The sequence below is a fragment of the Oryzias melastigma genome, linkage group LG4 (assembly GCF_002922805.2).
Source record: "Oryzias melastigma strain HK-1 linkage group LG4, ASM292280v2, whole genome shotgun sequence".
In the NCBI taxonomy this organism is placed as follows: domain Eukaryota; kingdom Metazoa; phylum Chordata; class Actinopteri; order Beloniformes; family Adrianichthyidae; genus Oryzias; species Oryzias melastigma.
In genome coordinates this window covers 21,538,782-21,561,734 of record NC_050515.1, presented here as the reverse complement: position 1 = coordinate 21,561,734, position 22,953 = coordinate 21,538,782, and the positions used below count along the sequence as shown (strand labels likewise).

Genomic DNA, 22,953 nt, shown 5'->3' with positions numbered 1-22,953 from the left:
CATTAATTCAAACAGAGATTTTCTGCCACAGTTTGATTGACAAAGCTTTAAATGGAGAAATACTCAGAAATGCAAAAGTGAAATGATTTCTTCTTACATTTGTTCTCTTTCATAAGAAAAATGTCACACAGACATGTTAAAAAACTCAAAAAACATGATTTTCATCAGAGGGGAACTTTAATGCTTAAGGTGAACTGACATGTCTTAAAGCACAACTCAGGCAGAGAAATACTAAGGTATCAGAGTAATTTAGCTTTTTTTAAAGTTTATTTTAAGAAAAAAAAAGTTTTGTTGCTGAGTCATGAAAAGCTGTGTGAACGTTCTCTGCTAAAGGAAGCAGTTTCGATTTGAGTAATTGTTTCCCTTTTTGACTTGTAAGAAGTAAAAGCAAGACAGTACTTGGAAATCTACACAACTTTATTTCATTCTAATAAATTTATGCAGAGTCACATTTTTGGGGGAAACATCTCCACCCTCCTATGCACTTCTGCTTTTTCAAATGTTTTTTTCCTATCATTAATACACTTCTTGTCATGAGGGTTCATTTCTGGTAACATCTGCCAAGCAAACTAGTTTCTAAAACTTAGCTTTACGGATGTTTTAAAGATGACTCAGAGGCTCAGACTCAGCTTAACACATACGTTATGATTTTAAGAAATCTAATTGTGGAAAACAATAACAAAGGGAAAAATTACAAAAACGCAAAACAATTTTTTTTTAAAACTCAATGCTAAAACAAGGGTTAAAAAAAAAACAAGAAAGTTCAGGTCTGATGCTCCCCCATCCAACCATTTCTGCACCTGCTTTTGTAAGGTCAAGGGTCACATGGTTGCTGGAGCCTATCCAATTAGTAATGGGTGAAACCTTCCAACCAACCTGCCATTGAAGATCCTTACAAGCTAAACACACCTGATCCAGGTCACCTGCAGCAGATGAGGCAGGGTTTCTGGAAAACCTGCAGGAGGTCAACCCTCGAGGACTGACTTTGGACACCACTGATTTAGAATTAACAATTCACCTGTTAGGCTTGTTTTTGGACTGTGGGGGAAAACAAAATGCCTGGAGAAAATCCACCAAATCCACTGGAAACGGTGGAAGTTTTAGTAGTCCAAAGAATGTAAATAGTGGTGCTAAAGTTCCTGTATAAAGGGTTAACCAAGGTCCATTTTAGGTGTAAATCGCTGAAGACGTTACAAGTTTGAGAGGTCAACACAGTGTTTATGTTATGTTGACCGAAAAAACTCAGAGCAGGAAAAACCTGAACCCTCAAACTCAATGTACTTAACAGAAAATATCAATAAAATCAATGAAAATTATGGAAGTTTAGAGAGAAACAATACGACGAGAACAAGAAAAATGGTGTTGATAATCTACACTTTTGCTGATTCTGCACATGGACTCAGAAATTCCTGGAACCAATTGTGCCTTGTTTCAACCAGATGCTGCTGGAGATGTAATGATCTGGGAAATTACATACTTGCACTTTTGAAAGTCTTAAGCATCCTTTTTTTATGTCTTTGTGCAGTTCTTCTGTTTCATTTGGGCTTTTTTATGCTTCAAGAACCATCGTTTATAAATCATTAGTTCTAAAGGGGCCATAACATGAAAAATCAACTTTTTGAGCTTTTAAATGTATTCTACTGTTCATTCCTCACCATAAAGAACCCCAAAACGGAATTTTGATCTGTTCATGCATTTCTGAGTAATCCTCTTAAAACCTGCGCTCTCGACAGCAGCCCCTCCCATACCCACGAAAACGAGCGGGTCTTCACGATCTGACGTAACAGAGTGAGAGAGCCTCTTCAGCTCCACCCCAGTGTAGCACCAACACCCAATTTCTCCACAGAGCTAGCGGTGATCAGCAAAATACTTTCATTTTAGATGCAGAACATTCCATATCTTCCAATTGTGTCCTGTCTTTTATAAATTCCAGCTCACACAGGTGTTTGTTACTTTAGACGTAGCGCTCCTTTAAGACCCAAACATGGTGTAAAGAGAAGTAGGAATGGTGCAATTGATGAGAAACGTGGAGCAATGACACAGGAATTCATCAAAATGTGTTTGGATGAATCTCCCCGCCTATCAAAGTAGCAATAAAAAGTGTTGTACTTGAGGTTGACACAGACGTTCAAAGTGGACACTAAATTCTAAAGTTAAATAAGCGAAGTATCCCGAGAAGGATTGCAAAGCTAAAGATTTTTCTAGTTGCTTTGCCCCGCCCTTGTATTTACTGGCCAATGACTGAAGAGATTTTCAGTCATGTAGTTTTGTCTTTAAGCTTTGGTTCGAAACAGAAATGACCGCTTGAAGGCAGTGAGAATACAGACTAAATGCAAGGTTCAGGGCTTAATCCAGACCAAATTAAGCAGACTGTTCAGACTACCAGACTTTTCCTGTTTGAATACACCCTTAGCTATACTGGGACAGACATAAACAGGAGAAAGTGAACAAATTCCGATCATTGTTTTTCAAATTACGTCATTTCAATAAAGAAAGGACAAAAAAGTCATCTTCTGGATCCTCTGGCACATCAGTCATCACAAATATGTTTAGTCATTTTTGTTAACAGACCTATTGCCATAAATTATAACTTTACTAACTTACTGTCATTTTGATGTGTAGTTTTGCAAATGACCACTGGGGGCTGGTTGCAAAAATAAAAAAAATTGTACTGGATCCAATATTCATAAGGTAAGATTTCACCAAAAAAAAAAAAAGAATAGTTATAGTAACTTTTCTGAATGACACTGTTTCCATTAAATTCTAATTATGCAAATAAATACAACCCAACTACTGCAATAATTCATAATCAAAATACAGTGACAGAAAAATACTTTGATTTACAACAGATATATTTAAATTTCTGTCACGGCACTAGCGTTTATCATCATCTATCAAAGGAGACGTTGGCATTTTCTACAGGCCATGGAGTCGTAAGCTACGTGGGAGCGTCTACGAATGAAGCCATTTTGGGAATTTTTGGTTGATGATTTTACAGAGGAAATGCGGATCCAACAATTCCATCAAGACACGTTCAACTTCTGATGAGCTGTGTGATGCTGTGACACCTCTGGTGGCGCCGGCTGAGCACAGCTAAGCCCGGTATCCGGTTGAAAGTCACGTGATTCATTACATTCAAAAAGTGTTTTTATTAAAGTTTTGCAAAATATGTTAATTTTGATATGCCTCAAAAACCACAACCTCCAAGTGCAAAAAGGTTTTTTGATAAATGCCAGGTTTTTTTTAATTGATATGTTTACAATCCACAAATGTATCCAATTGCACGAATTGGATACATTTCACAAATCCAATTTGTACAATGGAAATGCAGCTTTTGTTAAATGTGTCTTTGGATGACTATTCAGAGACACAAAATAGTCAAAGTTTAGAAGAATTTACAACAGATTCACTTTCTGCTGAATGAGGATTGAAGATTCTGGTAAAATAAAGAAGGTTTTTTTTTTTTTATTTAAGTAGGCTAAAATACAGGTTTAAGACAACCAGGATAAGCCATGCTAGGACATTTTTACAATTTTATAAATATACAAAAGTAAAAAAAAATCAAACCACACACAAAAACTTTTTGGGTATTTCTTCACAAATACTATTGTTAATATCAGCAGTCTCACATCTGTGCAATAGAATCAGAGCACTTCTATTAGCTATATTCTATCATTGTGTCAAATTGAAAGGTGATAGTAAATCAGATAAAATGTTGTTTTCTTTCCTTGCCTCAGTTTGCAATAATTCTGCTGATTATAATCTGCTCTTCAATCAGATTCTCTGTATCAATTACTAGATTAAGTCAATTATATGAATGAAAATCTGGATTTTCATGATTTAAAGGATAAGAAGTTGTAAAATTGTGAGGAACTCTCAAAACACCGTCTCAAAAATGAGAGCTGTGAGAAAAAAGCACAAAATCCCCATTAGTTTGAGCAAAGACAGACAAAGAGCAGAACAGACCCTGAATTTAAAAGGACATTTTGTGCAACATGGTTGAGCGAGAGAACAGCAAGTTAAAGAAAGCAGCGGCGACCACATTAGCCGCAGTGAAGGTAGAGAAGCAGCACAGCTGGCCCCAAACTGCCAACATCTCTCACCACAAAAAATACTTCTAAACAAAAAGGCAACATGTCAGACAAGAAGCTCCTCTCCTCCTTTACTTTCTCTCCGGTTCCCCGTCTCCTCCGTGACGGCTCTGTCACCGAACGAGGCCTGCCATGACAGTTTGCGCTCCGTGCGCCGCCAGCAGTGCTGAGTCTGCACTCCGTCGCCACATTTACTTCTTCATTCTGTTTATTTCTCCTGGTCTTTGTTTTCCGCAGCAGCTTGATATTAAACAGGCTAAATGAGGACGAGCTTTTTGGGTGTAGCCCAGTTTAAGCTACATGGAGAGAGAAGAGGCTGCTCTGATGCTCTGACAGTCATTCAGCGAGCTGGAGTTTTTATTTCAGTCTACTCCAAACTTTCCCCACCACAAGTAGAAGAATCTGATACAGCAGTTCAGATTCTGTGGATGATTTCCTGACCCTGAGTCAATTAAACAAACCAGAAGGGTTTTTTTATCATCATTCAAGAAAATAAAGTTAAAAAAAAACTGAAGCGGATTCAGTTTTTAACCAGAAATATGAATTCATATAAAAATGGATTACTTTAGGGGCGTCACGGTGGTGTAGTGGTTAGCACTCTTGCTTTCAAGCTACACCCACACTGTCCTTGGAAACGTGCGTTCAAGCGACCACTTCCAATGAAGTCTATGTAAAAGCATCTTTTGGGCTTCTATGTTCAAAACTCTTGCGTTCACACGTAGCTATGCATGTTTTTACGGCCATTTTCAGGCTCTACGTACAACATGCGTCCATTGAGATCCCATTGAAAGTTAGACCAGGTCAAACTTTGACCAACCAGGTACTCCCTTGTCATTCACGGAGGAGCCAATTGTTTGATAATTAATTGTTTTACGTCAAATTTTTCATATATCAGAATAAAGCTGTGAAAAGAAAAAGCCTGGAGCAAGATTCACTACACTTACACCGCCTTGGAATTTCACTCCAAGCCTCTTCCAACTGTAAGTGGAAGTAGCAAAAGAGAAAGAAGAAGAAGAAGGAGGCCCTCTCAGCTTCCCTGTGTGAAAACCATGGGCTAAATGGACGTTCAAGAATGGGAGTTTAGCGCATTCCTGAAGAAGCATCAAAAACGTGGTGTAATTGTAGCATCACCACATGATTAGTTAGAATCCCGGCTGAGACCTTTTTGTGGGGCTTTTGCATGCTCTCCCCATGCACCTGATTATAGAATAGGCTCCAGCATCTCCATGGCCCCAAAACAGATTCAGCAGTTTCATAAAACTGATGCATTACCTTTACTTTTGTTGTTTATAAAGCCATCTTTTGATAGAATCCTTTACTTTAGAATTGTCACGAGGGATTGTTTTGCTGCCGTTGAGCTGTCCTGTTGCATCTTGCATAAATCCAGTAAAGTCAAGTTGAATCGACTCGAATCAAAGAAAATCAAGTCAATTCAAGTCAAATCAAATCAAATCAAATCAAATATAACCAAATTAAATTAAATTAAATTAAATTAAATTAAATTAAATTAAATTAAATTAAATTAAATTAAATTAAATTAAATTAAATTAAATTAAAATAAATTAAATTAAATCACATCAAATTGAAATAAATCACAGAACATCAAGTCAAGTCAGATTAAATTAAATTAAATTAAATTAAATTAAATTTAATCACAGAACATCAAGTCAAATCAAGTCGAGTCGAGTTGAGTGAAATTGAATCAAAATCAATTCAGTTCAAATCAAATCAAATCCAGTCAGGTCAATTTTAAAATCATATCAAACTTGAATTTTGTAGCACTTTTTTTCTACTAGTGTGACTCAAAGTGCTTTAGATTTTCAAATTTTAAAAATCAAAAGCAAGATGCCCACCCCCACCCCAACACACACTCAAAGCCTAGTAAAGCTCAGAATGATTCACTAATAAGATGTCAAGTAGACGTCTGGCTTTGTGCTAATGTGGGGAAACAATGTCTTGAGGATCTGTCTGCACCTGTTACCCCCCCCACACTGACACTCACAGAGGACACAGGACCCCCAGATCAAAGCAATCTTTCCCTCAAAAGAGTCTCAATAGTTACTGGTACAGATTCCTAATGTAACGGTTTCAGCGGGCGACTAAAACCACAATCGAGGAGATGGTTGAACTTTAAATCTGAACCTCAATGATTGAATTGTTTAACTCTTCCTTCCAAAGGAACATCAACTCCTGCTTTACGACCAGATGACAGGAGGAGAAAGTCTTTCACTCTCACCTCCGGCAACGCTTTTTGTTTATTTTGCTTTGTCGTACGTCTGTCTACAGTCTGGACACTGTTTATCTTTTATGCATGACAAACACGACAAAATCTGGCGAACAAACAGGCCACAGCCGCACACACACTCATTGTGTCTATAGAGGGAGGCCCCCATGTGGACGTGCATCGGAGTGGACAGTGTTTGTCTGCCTCTGGGTTCAGGTCCACAATCTGTGTCAGGCTCAGTGACACCTCAGTCACCGCATCTGCTCGAGTGAGACTGCCTGCGCGGCACTTTGTGGGTTCAGACTCTGACAGGGTGCGTGACGACGGGCGGCGTGATACCAGCTCTCCCCCACCATCTGTGAAGGATCCACCCTCAGGAGAGGAGAGGGAGTCCCTCAGAGATGAAACAGCTCCTCAGTCTGGACTCCACACAGTTCTGATGAGAGGTAACTGAGGAGGGGAGATCACTGCCTGCTCACTACCCCAATCCGTTTATAAACAGGAGGGAATTACAGAAAAAAGGAACACTTTGTTTTAACGCTCTGACAAATCACAGCTCTGTTCAGTTTAGGGCAACTTAAGTTTCACAAACGTTGAGGATCCATTCAGATCTACTAAATACGGTGGCCCTGAAGTGCAAATCACACCAACAAAACCACTTAACATAAAAACATATTAAAGAAAGAAAGCACAATAAATAATATAAAACATTCCGTTTTAGAAACAAAATTGAAATGAAACATTTTAGAAGTGAATTTCAGAAAACAAAACGAAAAACAACAAAAAGTTAGAAAAGGTAGGTACTATGTGACATCGCAGATTGAATGATGAAGATTTTAGATTTTTTCAAATGCGTCTTCAATGTTCACATACTAATAAAACGTTTTCAGATTAATGCGGAGCATATCCTGTATCACTTCACTCCAAATAAGTTCCAGTGTAATGATGGTCAAACATGGTCTTCAAATCATTGATGTCTCATAGTACCTACAATAAGAAGGAAAACAAAAGACTTTTGGGAAACAAAAATAATTTCTAAAAATTAAAACTAAATGTTAAAAAAGAAACAAAAGAAGAAACTGGAAATTGTAGGTATGGGACATTGATGACTGGATGATGATGTTTGTCCATATTTCAACTAGTGATTCTGGATATCATCATCCGATCAACGATCTCCCATAGTACCTACTTGTTCCATTTTCTTATTGTGTTTTTTGTTTTTTAACATTTCATTTTAATATCTGAATTTGTTTTTCTTTTTCCATTGTTGTTGTGATCTTAACATGTTTTTTCATATTATTTTTGATTTGTTGGTGCAATTTTCCATTCAGGGCTACTGTAGATCCAAGTGGGTACAGTCAAAATAATAAAATCTTTAAGACAAAGAATCTGGCTTCAGATGGACCCAACATGGCCCTAGATTTCGTGTTCTTGACATCATTGGTGCCCTGCTGGCGACCTGTCCAGAGTCTACCTTGCCCTCGCTCAACAGTAGACAGAATGGGCTCTGGCAACGCCATGACCAGCAAGAAAATGGATGGATGGATGGACTTCATTGGTTTTAGGTAGTGCAAAGCTGTGGCCGAGAAAAACTGGTCACGATTTTCATCATATTCAAAGAAAAATTAATGTTTTTAACCAGCATTTTCGAGGAATTACAGAAGAAAAGGGTGCTAAAAGTTTTATAACTATAAATTCACCAGTAAAGTTTTAAAACTTGTAAAATGAAGTTGCTGTATAAGTGGCGGGAATTTAATTCAGAAAAAGGGGGCTCGCCTCTGTTTTTGTGGTCCACCTTTCGGTTTCTTTAGCCTTTTTCCCACTGAGTGGGACGGTCCTGTCCAATACGGTCCGGTTTAGAATGGTCCATGCATTTCAGGATGAAGCTAACAACACTGGAGGTCATCCAGCAGCTAATTTTGTCCGCTTTGTACCTTGTTACGAATGTTTAATGTTGTTTGAGAACAGATTGCAGGTGGCATGGAGAAATATAGCCGCTTTCTTTTGTTGTGATGACCTTACGTCAATTAACGGGTTTCAACAGTAACTCTGTGCTAACTGGTCCGTCCCATTTTTCTGTGGACCTACAACCAATGGAGGGGCAAAAATGGTATGGTTTGATCTTGGTTATTGGGTCCATTTTATAATGGAAACACTCAAAATACTGGACTGGACTGGACTGTACAGTGGAAATGAGGCATATTTGTATCAATATTCTCTGTTTTTCTAATAATTTTGTTTTGTCTTTAATGTTTGTATATTCCATATTTCAAACACAGCCATGTGTTTCTTCACTGTATTGGTTAATAACAGATAATAAAAACAGAATTTCTGTTTTTTCATGAAAAAGCCACAAGAAAATGCACATTATCACTGAAGACAATTCACACATAACATTACATTTTAAATCTATTTTTAAATAAAAGTTTCTCACATAGCTAGAAACTTTAGATCCAAAGGAGTCCTACATTTTTGTAACACCTCAGTTTGATGGATTAATTGTGTTTGGATAAATCTGCAATAAATGACAGAAAATGCTGCCAAATTTGTTGCGTATATTTTTATAAAATATGACATAGTGAGATGGGCCAGTTTGTGATTAAATAAAAATAAAAAAATAAAAAGTTTTCAAAATTTATAACAATTTTTCTTCAACTTGTTTGTATATTTTGAAGTGCTTGATGCGACAATTTTCCTTTCCAAACAAACAAACAAAATAAAAAAAATCAAAATTCTTTCTTTATAAATAAAGAACAATAAATAGATAAAAGCCTGTAAAGTTATTTGCTGATTATGTGGCAAACATCTGTACAGGTACGGATAAGTATTCATCAAAGAGAATTTCAGTTTGCAGAAGCTGGCGCCGGCACAGTCCCTCTCCCATCATCCGTCATGCTTTGACTTGCATTGTTTCCCATCTGCCTTTCAACACTGAATAAGTACAGGCAAAAGTCCAAGAAGAAAATCTATGCCATTACCTCTGAGCCTGGACGGCAGCCAGACCACAGGACCAGAGCTGAGGACCGTTTCTGAAGAGGAACACTTAGAATAAAAAAAATAAAAAAAAAACAGGAAAGTTTCGTTTTGCCTTTTTAGTTCCTGGAAAAATGTTTATTTGAAGAATCCGGGTCCGAGCTGACTGACACACCCTTCAGCGTTGTGGAAGTTGCAGACATATGCACTTTTCAAGAAGTGTCAAACACAGAGGTGACTGAGGCTTCATTTGCCCAGTCACACATTCAGTGCTGATTCTTTAATCTCCCGCTCCCATCATCTTTTGATGTATTTTAAAACATTCCCTGCTGTTTTTTTAAATATGACAATGCCATTTGACCCAAAATCAACAAACTGGTACTGTTTTCTAGGACGGAGCTGCAGTTGTTCATCAGAAAGTTGTGGGTGGGACTGTTGCCGTGGAGTAAGCCCACTCCACTTCCCATCATCCATCTGTTTGCACTCTCTCCCACTACCTTACAGCCCCTCACAGCCCCAACCTGTCGTTACCAATGCATCAAAATGGTGAGCATTTTTCCGAGGCGGCCGTGGTGCAGTGGTAGGGCGGTCGACTCCTGATCAGAAGTGAGCGGGTTCGACTCCGCCTTGCCCGCCCATGTGTCGAAGTGTCCTTGGGCAAGACACTGAACCCCGAATTGCCTCTGGTGGGAGGTTGGCGCCAGTGTTCGGCAGCGGAGCCACCACCAGTGTGTGAATGTGTGTGTGAATGGGTGAATGGGTCTGTGACTGTGAAGCGCTTTGGGCCCTTGAAGGAGGGTAGAAAGCGCTATACAAGTATACGCCATACGCCATGAGCAATATTGAAGCCGTACAGTTTCAAGACAGACATGGATCTATTTGTCTGCAAGTGGATGCATCATATCAGAGCTTGTGATCCACCCATTGTATTTTCTGTATTATAAATAGGCTCTTTTTCCAAGTGCTTTTTGTCCATCTGCTCCTGATTCACAACGATTGAATAAATAGATTTTTAGTAATGCAGTTTTTAATCTTAATTTGGCTGTAATTATAATGCCAATTATACACATACATCAAAAACACAGTTTACATCTGAGTATGTCTTTAAATATAAGGCTTTGAGGATTATAAGAAGTGAACATGAGTACAGTATCTGTGGTAGAGTGTGTTGTTGGCGTTGGGGGTAGGGGCCGAGCTAGGTGCTTGGGCGCAGGCAGTAAGTCTGTGGTGTGGCCGCATGCCAAGCTGAGTGAAATAATTGATTGCCGATTGACCCTCCACTGCCACTGCGGACAGTCCTCTGCTCTGCATTACTGCACACACGTCCACTCACCGTTCCAACACAAAGACACACCACTGATGGTGAAACACCTGCTGTCCGATTTGTGGAGCAGAAATCACTTTTCTTTGTGTTGAAACTGACCTCAGGCAGAGTTGATGCTAAATGTTGCATCATTAAAAAGACAGAAGTGGCAGCTGGATGGCTCAGTGGGCTGTATGTAGGACTGTAGGGGAGCCATGAGCTTAATACTGCCCAGCTATGTAAACACAAGGGGGCCCAAGTCTGGGTCTCCCTGTGCCGGTCCCCAGCCCAGTTGAAACACAGGGTTGTGTCAGGATGAACATCCGGCATAAAACTCTCTACCAAAACAAATGTATGGAACAGTGAAAGCTGATTGGCTGTGGCGACCTCCGAGGGAGAGTGCCAGACGGTGAACAATATAACAAAGACACAACTTAAATAAAAAGTGCATGTTCCCGCTAAGTCTGGGAAAGCAGTATTGATATTTTAGGAACTACAGCCATTTTCATGCTGCTGCTGCTGCACAATAAAAAAACTACTAAGATTCAACACTGCTCTGTCTGTATTCCAGAGTGGATATGTTGTACATTCATTTTTGTTGAATCTGAGTTACACCCAGGAGATTTCTTCATTGTTTCATCTTAAAATAAGTTGATTTGAATTAATCTATGTACTCTTCATTCAAATGACTCCCACTTTGGTTCCCTGAAGTCTCATAGCTTTTTCAGGCAGATATATCTGTATGTACAGCACATTCTCACTCTTACGTCGTCACATACTCACGTTTGGTAAAGGATTCCTCCGTGTCACTTTTTAACGTTTTTGGTATCACCAAGTTGTCGTTTTTCGATGTACTGGCTTTTCCCAGAACATCATGGGTCCTCAACCTCAGAGCCACGAACCAGAACCGGTCCAGTACCTCCAGGCGTAGTGCACCGATACCCAAACCCGGTATCGGTACCCTAACCCTAACCCAGCACCAGACCAGATGCGGTACCAATACCGGACCCAAACTGGTACCAGTCACCAGTCCCAAGGACCAATGCACATCTACTACCGCGTCCTGAGTGTTGCGCACCCTTGATTTTGCAGACAGCCAGCACGTCAAAAAACAAAGAGTTGGAGACACAAAAAACGTCAAAAAGTAGCCAAATGTCAATATGTGACGACCTGGGAATAAGAATGAGTTGGTAGGACAGTGACTTTGCAGCAAATCTTTTCCTAAATTTAGTTTCAGATGTCATCATATTTTTTGTTTCTTTGTGAGATCTTTTGATTTTTTTCTGTTTGTTAGGCATATTATACAGTGAGTGAGAAGTCTTTTCTTAATTCAGCAAGTCTGAAACAAACTGGTCTGAATGTGGCCAAAAGACCAGAACCTTTCCAGAAATAAATGAAATCCTACCCGAAAATCTGTATCTTATTTCTTTACGTTCACACCACCTTCAACATGCGTTCAAGCAACCACTATTAATGAAAAGTCTATGTAAATCTGTGTTTTGGGCTTCCATGTTCATAGCTCTAACAAAACACAATTTTTAAGTTCTATACACAATGCATGTCCTATGAATGCACGTTGAAAGTAAAAATTGGGTGAACTTTGACCAATCAAGGACACAGATTTGGTAGTGACGTACAGATGATGCCCCTTTTAATTCATGGAAGGGCAAACTGTTTGAAAATTGATCATGAAGGAGAAATAAAAAATTGTGGTTTGTTCCCAGCTGGAATTCTATGACACCAAATCTTTCATTTATGGGAAGAGAATTGTGAAGAAAAAGTCTGGATTTGCACCGCTTCAACACTTTGCACCAAGCCTGTTCCAACTGTAAATGATTGACATGCACTGGTAAAAGCTAGAAAAATAAGAAGAAGCCTCAGTCTGCTTGTCCAGAGATAACACCATGGTGCATTCAAGAACCTGCGTTTAGATCCTTATATGCCCAATGTGTCTGTAGCTTGTAGCTTCTCCTCAGAGGAGTGGTGTTGGACAATTGTTATTATTTTGGCTGATCTGTGACTCGAACGACAGACTGCAGTTGAAAGCAGCTACCGCCATTGAAATTAGAAGTCCCCGTGGGACCTGAATGAAGAGAAACAATGACTGGCCAAACCGAACCTCAGTGCTGAGTCATTCAGACTGACACAGGGCGATGAGAAGGTGAAGCTCAGAGGGAAGTGATAGTGTCGATTCCATGCATTCAGCAGGAACTTTCCCTCATAAATGATTGACTCAGTATATCTTCTTGCGATCAACAGGACAGGAGGGGAACTTCCTTCCAGAGATGTTTAAGACTCCGAGCTCTGCACTGAAGCTGGTGGTGAGGGTGAATATGACACATAGCAGTAAAAACTAGTCTCCTCCCTGGGGGGTTGTTTCTCCATTTAGGCCACATTTTATAGGTTTTCTTTTCCAGTTTCATGTACTGCTTTCTACAAGTCATAACCCCCCTCCCCCGTTTTAGGATCAGCACATCATCCCAGCGGCCTCATTTGTTTGTTTGTTTGTTTGCCAGTTGGTTTATTACTGTATTCTTTAAGCATAGGACGAGGTTGGATTTGCTGTTTGGGCATATTTTCTCCTGTGATAGCATGTTCGAATTTGTCCAGTCAGCACGCGGCGAGTGTGTGTTTCTGTGGGTGTGTGACAGTGTGGAGAAAGGGAGTGGGGGGGCAGGGCTGCAGCACAGTTAGGGGGTCGCCAATAGTGCCAAATTGCTTTCCAAGGGTGTGTTGAGCGGGGACTGGGGTGGTGGTGGTGTAGTGGGGGGTGGGGGTGGGGGGGTTGCAGTAGCCCCCCCAGGTCACTCACTCCATCGCCAGATCAAGAGTAATAATTATAAATACCCTGTGAGTGTTAACGGCACGCAGGTGATTTATCAAAAACGTCGATTACATTTTGTGGCCGGTGACAACTTTTTAAAGCCGAGCACGTCCCGCGGGAGCGAGTCTAACTGGAGCGCAAACGGCGTCTTCATCATGGAGCCCAGAGGCCCCCCCAGCCTCAGAAAAAGTAAAAGCATAGTTGTGTGGCATGTGTCTAGCTGTTTCCCAAACTCAAATGTTACGTATTATGTTACATATTAACAGCAGAGATGTCACTGGAGACACCTGAATAACGCTGATGTCTTTGGCATTCGTAACTCTACGATCAACTTAAATCTGCTCATTCTGATACAGAGAGAAGTGACCGTTCATATTGACACCAATTTGCCTCTTTACTAGCGTAAAGTGTTGCATAACATTGCAAAGCCGCTTTTCTCCATGACAAAATTAACTGATTTATGTTGTTTGTGTAAATACTTCACAACTGTAAAAAATCCACTGGAATTACATTAATTTCCTGGAGGGTTGAAGAGTTACATTAGTTGTTAAAAGGCCTATACCAGGGGTCGGCAACCTTTAACAGTAAAAGAGCTATTTGGGCTTGATTTCTACTGATCGAAACCTAGAAGGAGCCGCACAGACTTACTTTAGCCTTTAAGAAATTTGGATTTGGATTCATGACCTTCTGTTTTTTTAATAATATAAATTGTCTTTTTGGCATGAACAAAGGCAAAAATATGAAAAGAACCTAGCATCTCTCAAAATATGATTTTGCATAACCAATGTTTTGCAGCATAATAATATGTGCTTTTAACTCAAACTTTTTGCCAAGGTTTTGCTTTGCAAATAAAATCTGTTCATTCTGGAGGTAGCGTTGGCCAAACAAGACGTCTTCAGGTCAACAGGGATGTAAAAACCTACATAGTTTATCTATGTGCACCTCAGCCATCAATTTATAAATTTAACTAATCTAAATTAAATAAATGCTAATTGAGTCATCCTTACTTTAAAAAATTACTATTTTTTTTTTTGTTGTTGTTCTTTTTCCCCTTTTTGTCCTCAGCAGTCTTATACTTCTGGGTTTTGTTATTTTAGTTTGGGCTTGGTAGTCTTAGTTTGTGGGCTTTAGTTATTTGTTTTCTTTAGGTACTTTTGGTTAGGCAGCCATTAGCAGGGAGCTGCTGACTCTGAAGTTTCAGGATGAGTCTGTGCTGCCAGCAAAGCCCCCCGGCTAACACACACCCCATTTCTATGCAAAGGTAGCGGTGCTCTGCAAAACGCTTTCAATTTATATATTCTTAACTGAAAACTTCAATGTTTCAGCGAAGAACTTCACAAAAAGATCCAAACTACACAAGAACACACCTGTGTAACTGTGAAAATTCATTGCTGATGTAATGCTACATGCACACCAGGCAAGTGATGCACATTTTAGAATTTGCTTTTAGCTCGTGGTGATCACATTGGACTGTTGCTACCCGGTACTTATGAACATACTAAGAGTTTAAAGAGGCAAGATGTCAAAGCGGTCCAAATCTCGTGAGTCTCTCGTGAATATAAATCCAGGCTTCTTATTTCAATTCATCCATCCATCCACCTTCTTGACCGCTTCTTCCCTTTCGGGGTCGCGGGGGTGCCGGAGCCTATCCCGGCTACTGTTGGGCAAAGGCGGGGTACACCCTGGACAGGTCGCCAGTCTGTCGCAGGGCCTCAATCACACACACATACACTCTCACATTCACACCTAGGGGCAATTTAGAGTCACCAATGAACCTATGAAGCATGTTTTTGGATGGTGGGAGGAAGCCGGGGTCCCCGGTGAAAACCCACGCATGCACGGGGAGAACATGCAAACTCCACACAGAAAGGTCCCAGCCGGGATTCAAACCGGGGCCTTCTCGCTGTGAGGCGAGAGCGCTAACCGCTGCGCCACCGTGCAGCCCATTATTTCAATTCAATTCAATTTTATTTATATAGCCCAAAATATCAAAGGAATTTGCCTCATTGGGCTTCAAAATATGAACAATAGTTTAAAACTAAACAGACTAAATAAACTGGTTATCCTCCCGGTAAGGAAAAACTCCTAAAAAAACCTGAGTCAGGAAAAAAGAAGAAACCTTAGGGATTCCCACATGAGGGAGAGATCCTATCCCAGGACGGACAGGCGATACCAGAACTGTTAAAGAAAGATTAGCTTCTACAACTACGTATCTAAAAGAGTTCATTCAGATAAAGCTGAGGGACGAGTGATGATTAAGTCCATAGTCAAGATGAAGCAGAAGTGCAGTCCACGACCAGGAGCAGGAGGACACATCTCTATTCCAAAAATGAAAGACTTGGTGTCTTATAATTCCAGCTGGGCGCAAACTGCAATCATTAATATCTCCTCTATGATCATTTTTCAAGTGGTTCCATAAATTGAAAGAGGACCATACACACGTCACTACCAAATCCGAGTCCATGATTCATCAAAGTTCAACTGGTTTAACCCTTGTGCTATCCTAGACATGTTTACATTAAAAGTGGGGCCATCTGGACCTCACAGGACAGCACACTGAACTACTTTTAAAGGATTTTTTATCTTCACTGGTGTCCGTGGAAGACATAAAATCCTGTCCACTTTTGGAATGAGAGGGATCCGACATCAATATAAGGGTGAGGTCATCTGGACCAAATAAGAGAGTGCAAGGGTTAATGTGGGTTCAGTGGCCAGGCATTTTGTACGTAGAACCCAAAAATGGTTGTAAAAAATTCCGAATTGACACATGAGACGTGAACGCAAGAATTTTGAAAGAAGTAAGACAGAAATGCACATTTACATTGACCTGTCATTGGAAGTGGCCCCTTAAACATTAGCATTAGGGGTTGTTTGGCATCACCATGCTGACATATTGTACATTTTTCTCCGAAATATCTCCAGACTGATTAAACCTCTTGGATGAGTGATGAAATGTTGCAGGAAGACGGTTTAAGTCTGTATGCCATGACTCAACTATAACATGTCTCTTAGATAAATTACCTTCACCGACATATCCACACTGGATGGCTGTTCTTCACCTTTCAGCACAGCCAATCAGCTTTTTCCGGGATTCACACACGTGGTTTGGCAGAACTTTTACAGCAGATGCCCTTCCTGACACAACCTTGTATTTTACCCGGACAGGGGAGTGGCTGGACCAGCACAGGGAGACAGACCCCTTGTGGCTACATAGTTATGCAGTAACATGAAGGGTCTTATCTAAGGACCCACACTGGATGATGTTCATCGCCCCCTGGGAAGTAAACCCTGGCTTCCCAAGCGCCAGTCCTACACACATCTAACTGAGACAGCGAGAATGGTAAATTGTGTATACCTATACGGCACTTTTCTAGTTAGAGTCCAATGTACACACACAGACTCGCACACAGACAGCGACTCCGCTGCCTACAAGGCACCAACTTGGAAACACCAGGAGCAACACGGGGTTCAGTGTCTTGTCCAACGACCCTTTGACACATAGACGAGTCAGACGGGAACCTGTGACCCTCCAATCAAAGGTCAACCGTTCTAGCTTCAGACTAGATGAGACTCCTCCTACAAAAACATCTCTATATATATAAAGAAAACCAACTGAATCTAACGTCCAAACACAGAGGTTTGCTCCAAAAATCGGCCAGGGTAACCAGAAATCATCAACTGTGCTGCAATGCATTCCAGACATTAATGTTTGAACTAATAATATATGAGATAAGAGAAGAAAGTTTTATCATTTTAAGAAAACAATCACTTCTGCTTTTAATGAAGCTCCATTCATTTTACTTCAACTTAAAAAGTTTAAATTATTACCTTTAGCTCCTGACACACAAGAGTAGAGGAAACTCTATTTAAAAAAATAGGACAAGAAAGTATAATTAAAGCTGGAATGTGCTCAAGAAAAAAGAACGTATCTGCAGGTTAACCTGCAAGAATGGAATTCACAGAAAGAAAAAGAAGATTTGCAAACCAGAAAGATTTTCAAGAAACATTTATTTGAAATCATAAATAGATAGGGTTCATTTTAATAATTCCATTCATATCATAATTTTTGGTTGACGATTTGATTTATAGTCGATATTGGTTCATTTTGAACGATCCGATTCACTGACCTAAAATCCATACACAACATCTTTAGCCTAAAATGTGACTCAGAGATAAATACCTGCTGAGCAGTGCAGGTCAAGTTTTCCATATTTCTTCTATTTCTTGCAAGATAATTAGGTGAAAATTAAATATGTGTAAAAAGGAAAGTAAAGAGGAATTAATGGTAAATGCATTCACATTTTAGTTTCATACAGTTCTGCCCACTGTTGTTTTTCCACTTTAAACTAAACATTATTAGAATATTCCACCCCACTGCATGGTCATGTCTATGCGTGTAGGAATAGAAATCGATTAAATGCTACACCCCTAGAAATAAATGTTCGTCTCCCAACATGAATGATACACTTTACAACACTTTTTATGCATGAACAGCTTCCTTATTCCAGCTTTATCTCGAGGGGCTCATTATTTCTGTTCTGATCACTGATCTCCGTTGAAAAAGCAAGGAAAAGCTCAACAACAACAGCAGCAAAATAATACAATACAGTCAAAGCTGGTGGGATGCTATTTGGTGCAAATACTTACGAAAGTTAGCAGGTAATCAGATTACAAACAGACAGTGAAACCCCCACTGCAGTCAGGTGTTAAAGAGCAGAGAGGAAGGAGGTTGAGGTCATTATGGGTTTGATGAAAAGGATGAGAAGCCACAAGCTTCTGTGTTTGTCTGCACTCTGTTTATGAAGTGTGTGTCACTGCGTCCGTGTGTGTGTGTGTGTGTGTGTACTGTAGGTAAGCTGAGCCGAAGAGACGCTGACTGTGTTGAATCTCAGCAGCTCCAGACGCCAGAGACACGCCGCACCACCCCTCCACCTCCGCTTTGTTTCAGCTCAGATGGACTCTGCCCTGATTTATAGAAAGAAAAAAAAAGCCCTCAGCGTTGTCACGGTGATATCTTTCTCTCTGCCACACATCCAGAGCACCAGTCTGTCCCTCCAACATCTCCCACACACACATACATCCTGAGAGCCGGTGAGGTGATGGCTGTCACACGGCTCAACGTTTCCTCTGAGTCAGCAAAAGCAGAAGTAGGAGAGTGATGGAGAGGCTGATGAAGGGAGAGAAAGATGGAGATATTAGGAGAAAATTAAAAAGTCAAGATTCAGCAAATTATTATTGATAATAACCTTTAGAAAAGCTGATCAATTTAATTTTAGCACAAAATTATTCAAGTATTTTTTAGAGAAGATTCTTTCTTAAAAGAGGTAAATAAACATTTTTTTGTTTAAAAAATAATAAAAATTACATTACAAGAGCTAATCATTGGGCCTGCAAATAAATCAAGAGTAGAATACTATTTTATTTCAAGACATTAATTAGAGTCAGGAGCAGGATTTAAAACGTGGAAATTAAAAAAAGAAAGAAAAAAAACGTAGAGGATGCTCACCAGGATGAAGGAAGAGAGGGGTTAGCATCCGTCCTTCCATCCGTCCATTAGCGGCTGAGGAGGCGCGCGAAGGCCTGCTCATCCCCGGATCCACACAGGCAGCGCGCCCGCCGCGCGGGGCTCTATCTGCGGGAGGGCGCGTGCCGCTAACACCAGGGAGGAAGCGGAAGCCGGAAGTACGCTGGAAATAACACAATAATTTAGATAAAAATGTACAAAATATGACTATATATGTTTTTTATATTATTTAAGTATTTTTTCGTTTTAAAAATTCACCCCGAACATAAAAATATATATAGTATTTTAAAATACTTTCATTTCTTTTTTATATATTACGAGCGTTACCCCTTTTGTATGAAAAAAATAATCAATTTCTATAAATATTTTGTTTATTTTAGCAGACTTTCAAAAACCTGAAATAAAATCCAGCTCCACTCGTGAAATCATAACATTTTCACCAGAGGCTTTTATTTGGGTTTTCAAAATAAAAACGCGAGCACATTTCCGTTGCTTTTTTGGGGGGGACAGAACTTTTTATTAAACATTATGAAAACAAGAATTTTTCCAACAATGTTCCACTGTTTTTGCAGGACTTTTTCTTACTCGTTGACACATCAGGACATTGAATAAATATAGAAATCATATGTACAGATATACATTGACAGCACTGTGCAGAAGTTGTGATGCGTTCAGGGATGGCTGGTAAAATAGAAACTTCCTTAAAACAGGGAAGAAGACAAAAAATATATATTTTAAATAAAAGGAAAATAATTTAGATAAAAAGTTGTTTGATTTAGTTGATGCACAAAATTGTAACGAACGAATATGTGACCTAAACGCCATTATTTGCAGTCCATGCAACAGGTAGGCTTCTGCACAATATTGCACATATATCTACGCAGCAGAGAAACACGCGCACGCGTACCAGAGATCTGTTGTAGACAGAATAATGCAAGATTTTTTTCCCCAAGAACAATCAACTACCATCAGGCAAAAGAAAAATTTTAAAAGAAAATAAAGAAAATCTAATTTTCTTACAATCAGACAAACCCGCAGGCCCGACACATTCTCCTCTACAAATACAAAAAAAGAGAAACATTTTCATAATCAGATTGGTGCATAGAGTTTTAGCAGCAGTCCTTCCAATAAATGATCAAATTTACATCCAGGTTTTTAAATGAAAGAAAAAAAAATCTCCTGACCAGTTTGATCACCTTTTTTTAGTGCAGTTCATCACAGAGGATCAAAGGAGGATATCATAGACAATTTGCATGCTGTAACATACAAACATTTGTTTTAAGACGATAATCCAAGCAACAAAAAGCTTTAAAAAGAGAAAATAAAGTGAGGCCTTTCTTTTCTCTATCTCCTTATGTACATACAGGTGGACATAAATACAGTCTGGCTCGGATGAATCTCTTTTTTTAAAACAATAGAAAAAGTTGATTGAAAATAGCAATTAAGGAGCGGATTGTTTGGAGTCTTTGCGCCTCTCCTGAACGGGGGTTGGGGGGGGGTGGGTCATGCTGTTTTCATACATGTGGACGAAAGATGACTGGTTGTGGAAAAATTGGGGAGGTGGGGGGGTTACCGTACATGTCCTGCATGCAGGGTTGCAGAAGAGTTTAAGTGGAAGCTGCGCGCGCAGCTGCAGTCCTGAAGCTCTAAGATAAGAAAAAGAAGAGCTTTTTGAGTCCTTCCTCGCGGATCTCTTGAGTGAAAACTTTCTTTAAGACTTGAGGAAAGTCCGCTTTAAGACTCCGAGGCCTGTTTGAGTTTTAAAGTTTTCTGTCGTTGAGGGAGGGGGGCTGTAAACAAACGCAGAGGATGGGAGGTGATGGGAAGAGGGGCGGCGCAGGTCAGAGTCCGGCTCACATGAAGAAGTCGGCCTGTTTCGCGGAGGGATCTCTCGTGCCGGCAGCTCCGCCGGCGCTGAAGGTCCGGCTGGCCAGCTTCTCGTACTTCTCCTTGTATAGATCCCGCTCCTTGGCGAGGCGCGCCACGTCCTGCTTCAGCTGCTCCACCTGGTTCTGCAGCGTGCACTTCTCCGTCTCCAGCATGTGCCGCTGCTGCACGCGCTTGAAGCGGCACGACTGCGCGTAGCCCCGGTTCTTGAGGGTGCGCCGCTTCTGCTTGAGGCGGATCACCTCCTCCTTGCTGAAGCCGCGCAGCTGCCGGTTGAGCTCGCGCACTGTCATACTGACCAGCTGCTCGTCCGAGAAGCGGTCCTCCAGGCGGACGTGGTGGCCGTGGTGGTGGTGGTGATGGTGGTGGTGAGGCTGGTGGTGGTGCGCCGCGGAGGCCGCGGACAGGTCCTCCCCCATGTACTGCTGCCCGCGGAAGCCCTCGTAGGCCTGGTGGTGATGGTGGTGGTGGTGCGCGTTGCCGATCAGGGCTTCCACCGCGTCCTCGGGCGTCAGGTTGAGCGCCTCCGGGTTGATATGGTGCTGGTAGCTCGGGATCCAGTACAGGTCCTCCAGCTGCGGCTTGGCCGCACCGCTGTGATTGTTGGTGCCGCTGCTGTTGTTGCTGTTGCCGCTGCTGTTCACGCTCCCGCCCGCGCCCAGGCCCGGGCCGGGCTGCGTGCCGGGGCTCGGGGCGCAGAAGCTGGGCGAGGAAGGCACGGACGAGCAGGGGGTGCTGATCGGCGTGGAGGACAGGGAGCCCGACGGGAGGCGGTGGCAGTAGCGGTCGGCCTCCGGCGGCTCCTTCTTCACCTCGAACTTCATCAAGTCGAAGTCGTTGACGTACTCGATGGCCAGCGGGCTGTTGGGCAGCTCTGCGCTCATGGCGAGGTCGGTGGCCATGTCAGTCCATGCGACGACTCCCGCCCTCACAGCCAAACCGACCGCGGGCACAGATCTCGGATACAGATTGCGAAAATGAAAACCAGCCTGGATGGTGTATATATAGGCTCACGCACACGCCCGGTGCGTGGAGCTGCTGCAGGCCCGCGGGTGGGAGGAGAAAGTTATTAAGGCTGCTCGGACAACTTCTATATATAGTGGCGTGAGGGGACGTATGCATGTAAATGAACTTGTACACCTGCCAGCGCGCCTCCGCTCGCTGCTCTTGTTGACAACTTATCCCGGGTCAGATGGACGCCCCCGGAGCGGCTGAAACGCGAGACAGCAGCCTGTCCTGTCCTCGCTTCACCTCTGCAGCGCGCTCGCCTCCTTCTGATTTACAGTCCTCGGTTCGAGTATGTGTGTTTTTTCTCCAAGCATCCAACACTTTACAGAAGCATGGTGAGGTCTCTGCACGAGCAAAGAAGTTTCACGTGCGCCGCGCACGCGTGCGTAAAAGCGTGCCAAAAGAGTAACAAATCCAAAAGGCGCGCTGGGGTTCTGCAGAGTTTGTCCTCTTATTTTTGCAGGAGTTCGATTCCGCACGTGGCTCCTCGTGCTTCTGTCCGCGCGCCGCTCACCTCACTGACTGGAGGGTTTGGAGAAAATGTGGCTCAAAGATGCAAAACTCCACTTGTGTTTTGTGTCTTTGTTCCTGATTCCTCTGAGCTTCACAGTAAAAACCACACAGTGTCAATGAGCCTCCCGGAGGCGGGCATTTATAAACACAGCGTGCCCCCCACCCCCTCCATCCCCATCATCGCCCAGCCCTCAAAGCAGAGACCCCTCCTCCTTGTCCGGACCCTCCCACGCTGAGGTGCATCAGCCCAATGAGAGGAGATCCCTGCTCGGAATTTGCATCCTTCCGCAGGGCAGCCTCCGCTCCGAAAACAGCCGAACGGAGCCGAATGGAGGGGGGCGCGCACGGAAGAACAGGTGCGGCAGATCTCCCCCTCTAGTGACCGCGGGAGCGCAACTGCACGGTGGGTAAGACGAGATCTGCGCGAGTTTCTAAGAGAAAAAAAAACATTTACTGGGAAGACTTTTCTGAAATGTGAGGAGTCTACGCGCACGTCCGATTCCAGAAACAGGCGCTTCCAGGTTTTCTGTCCGCGCGTCTTTCTCGTGCGTCACGGTCCAGACTGATGCTGATGGTTCTGGTTAAAACGCGTCATGTAGAACGTAA

The 22,953-nt window shown here is 41.8% G+C and overlaps 1 protein-coding gene across 1 annotated transcript; it reads right to left on the bottom strand.

Moving 5' to 3' along the window:
• Window positions 1-19,367: 19,367 nt before the first annotated feature.
• mafaa (v-maf avian musculoaponeurotic fibrosarcoma oncogene homolog Aa) lies at window positions 19,368-22,496 on the bottom strand. Its single transcript, XM_024278138.2, has one exon. It carries the CDS (start codon window positions 21,726-21,728, stop codon window positions 20,793-20,795), a length of 936 nt encoding a protein of 311 aa, XP_024133906.1. The 5' UTR covers window positions 21,729-22,496; the 3' UTR covers window positions 19,368-20,792.
• Between the last annotated feature and the right edge of the window lie 457 nt (window positions 22,497-22,953).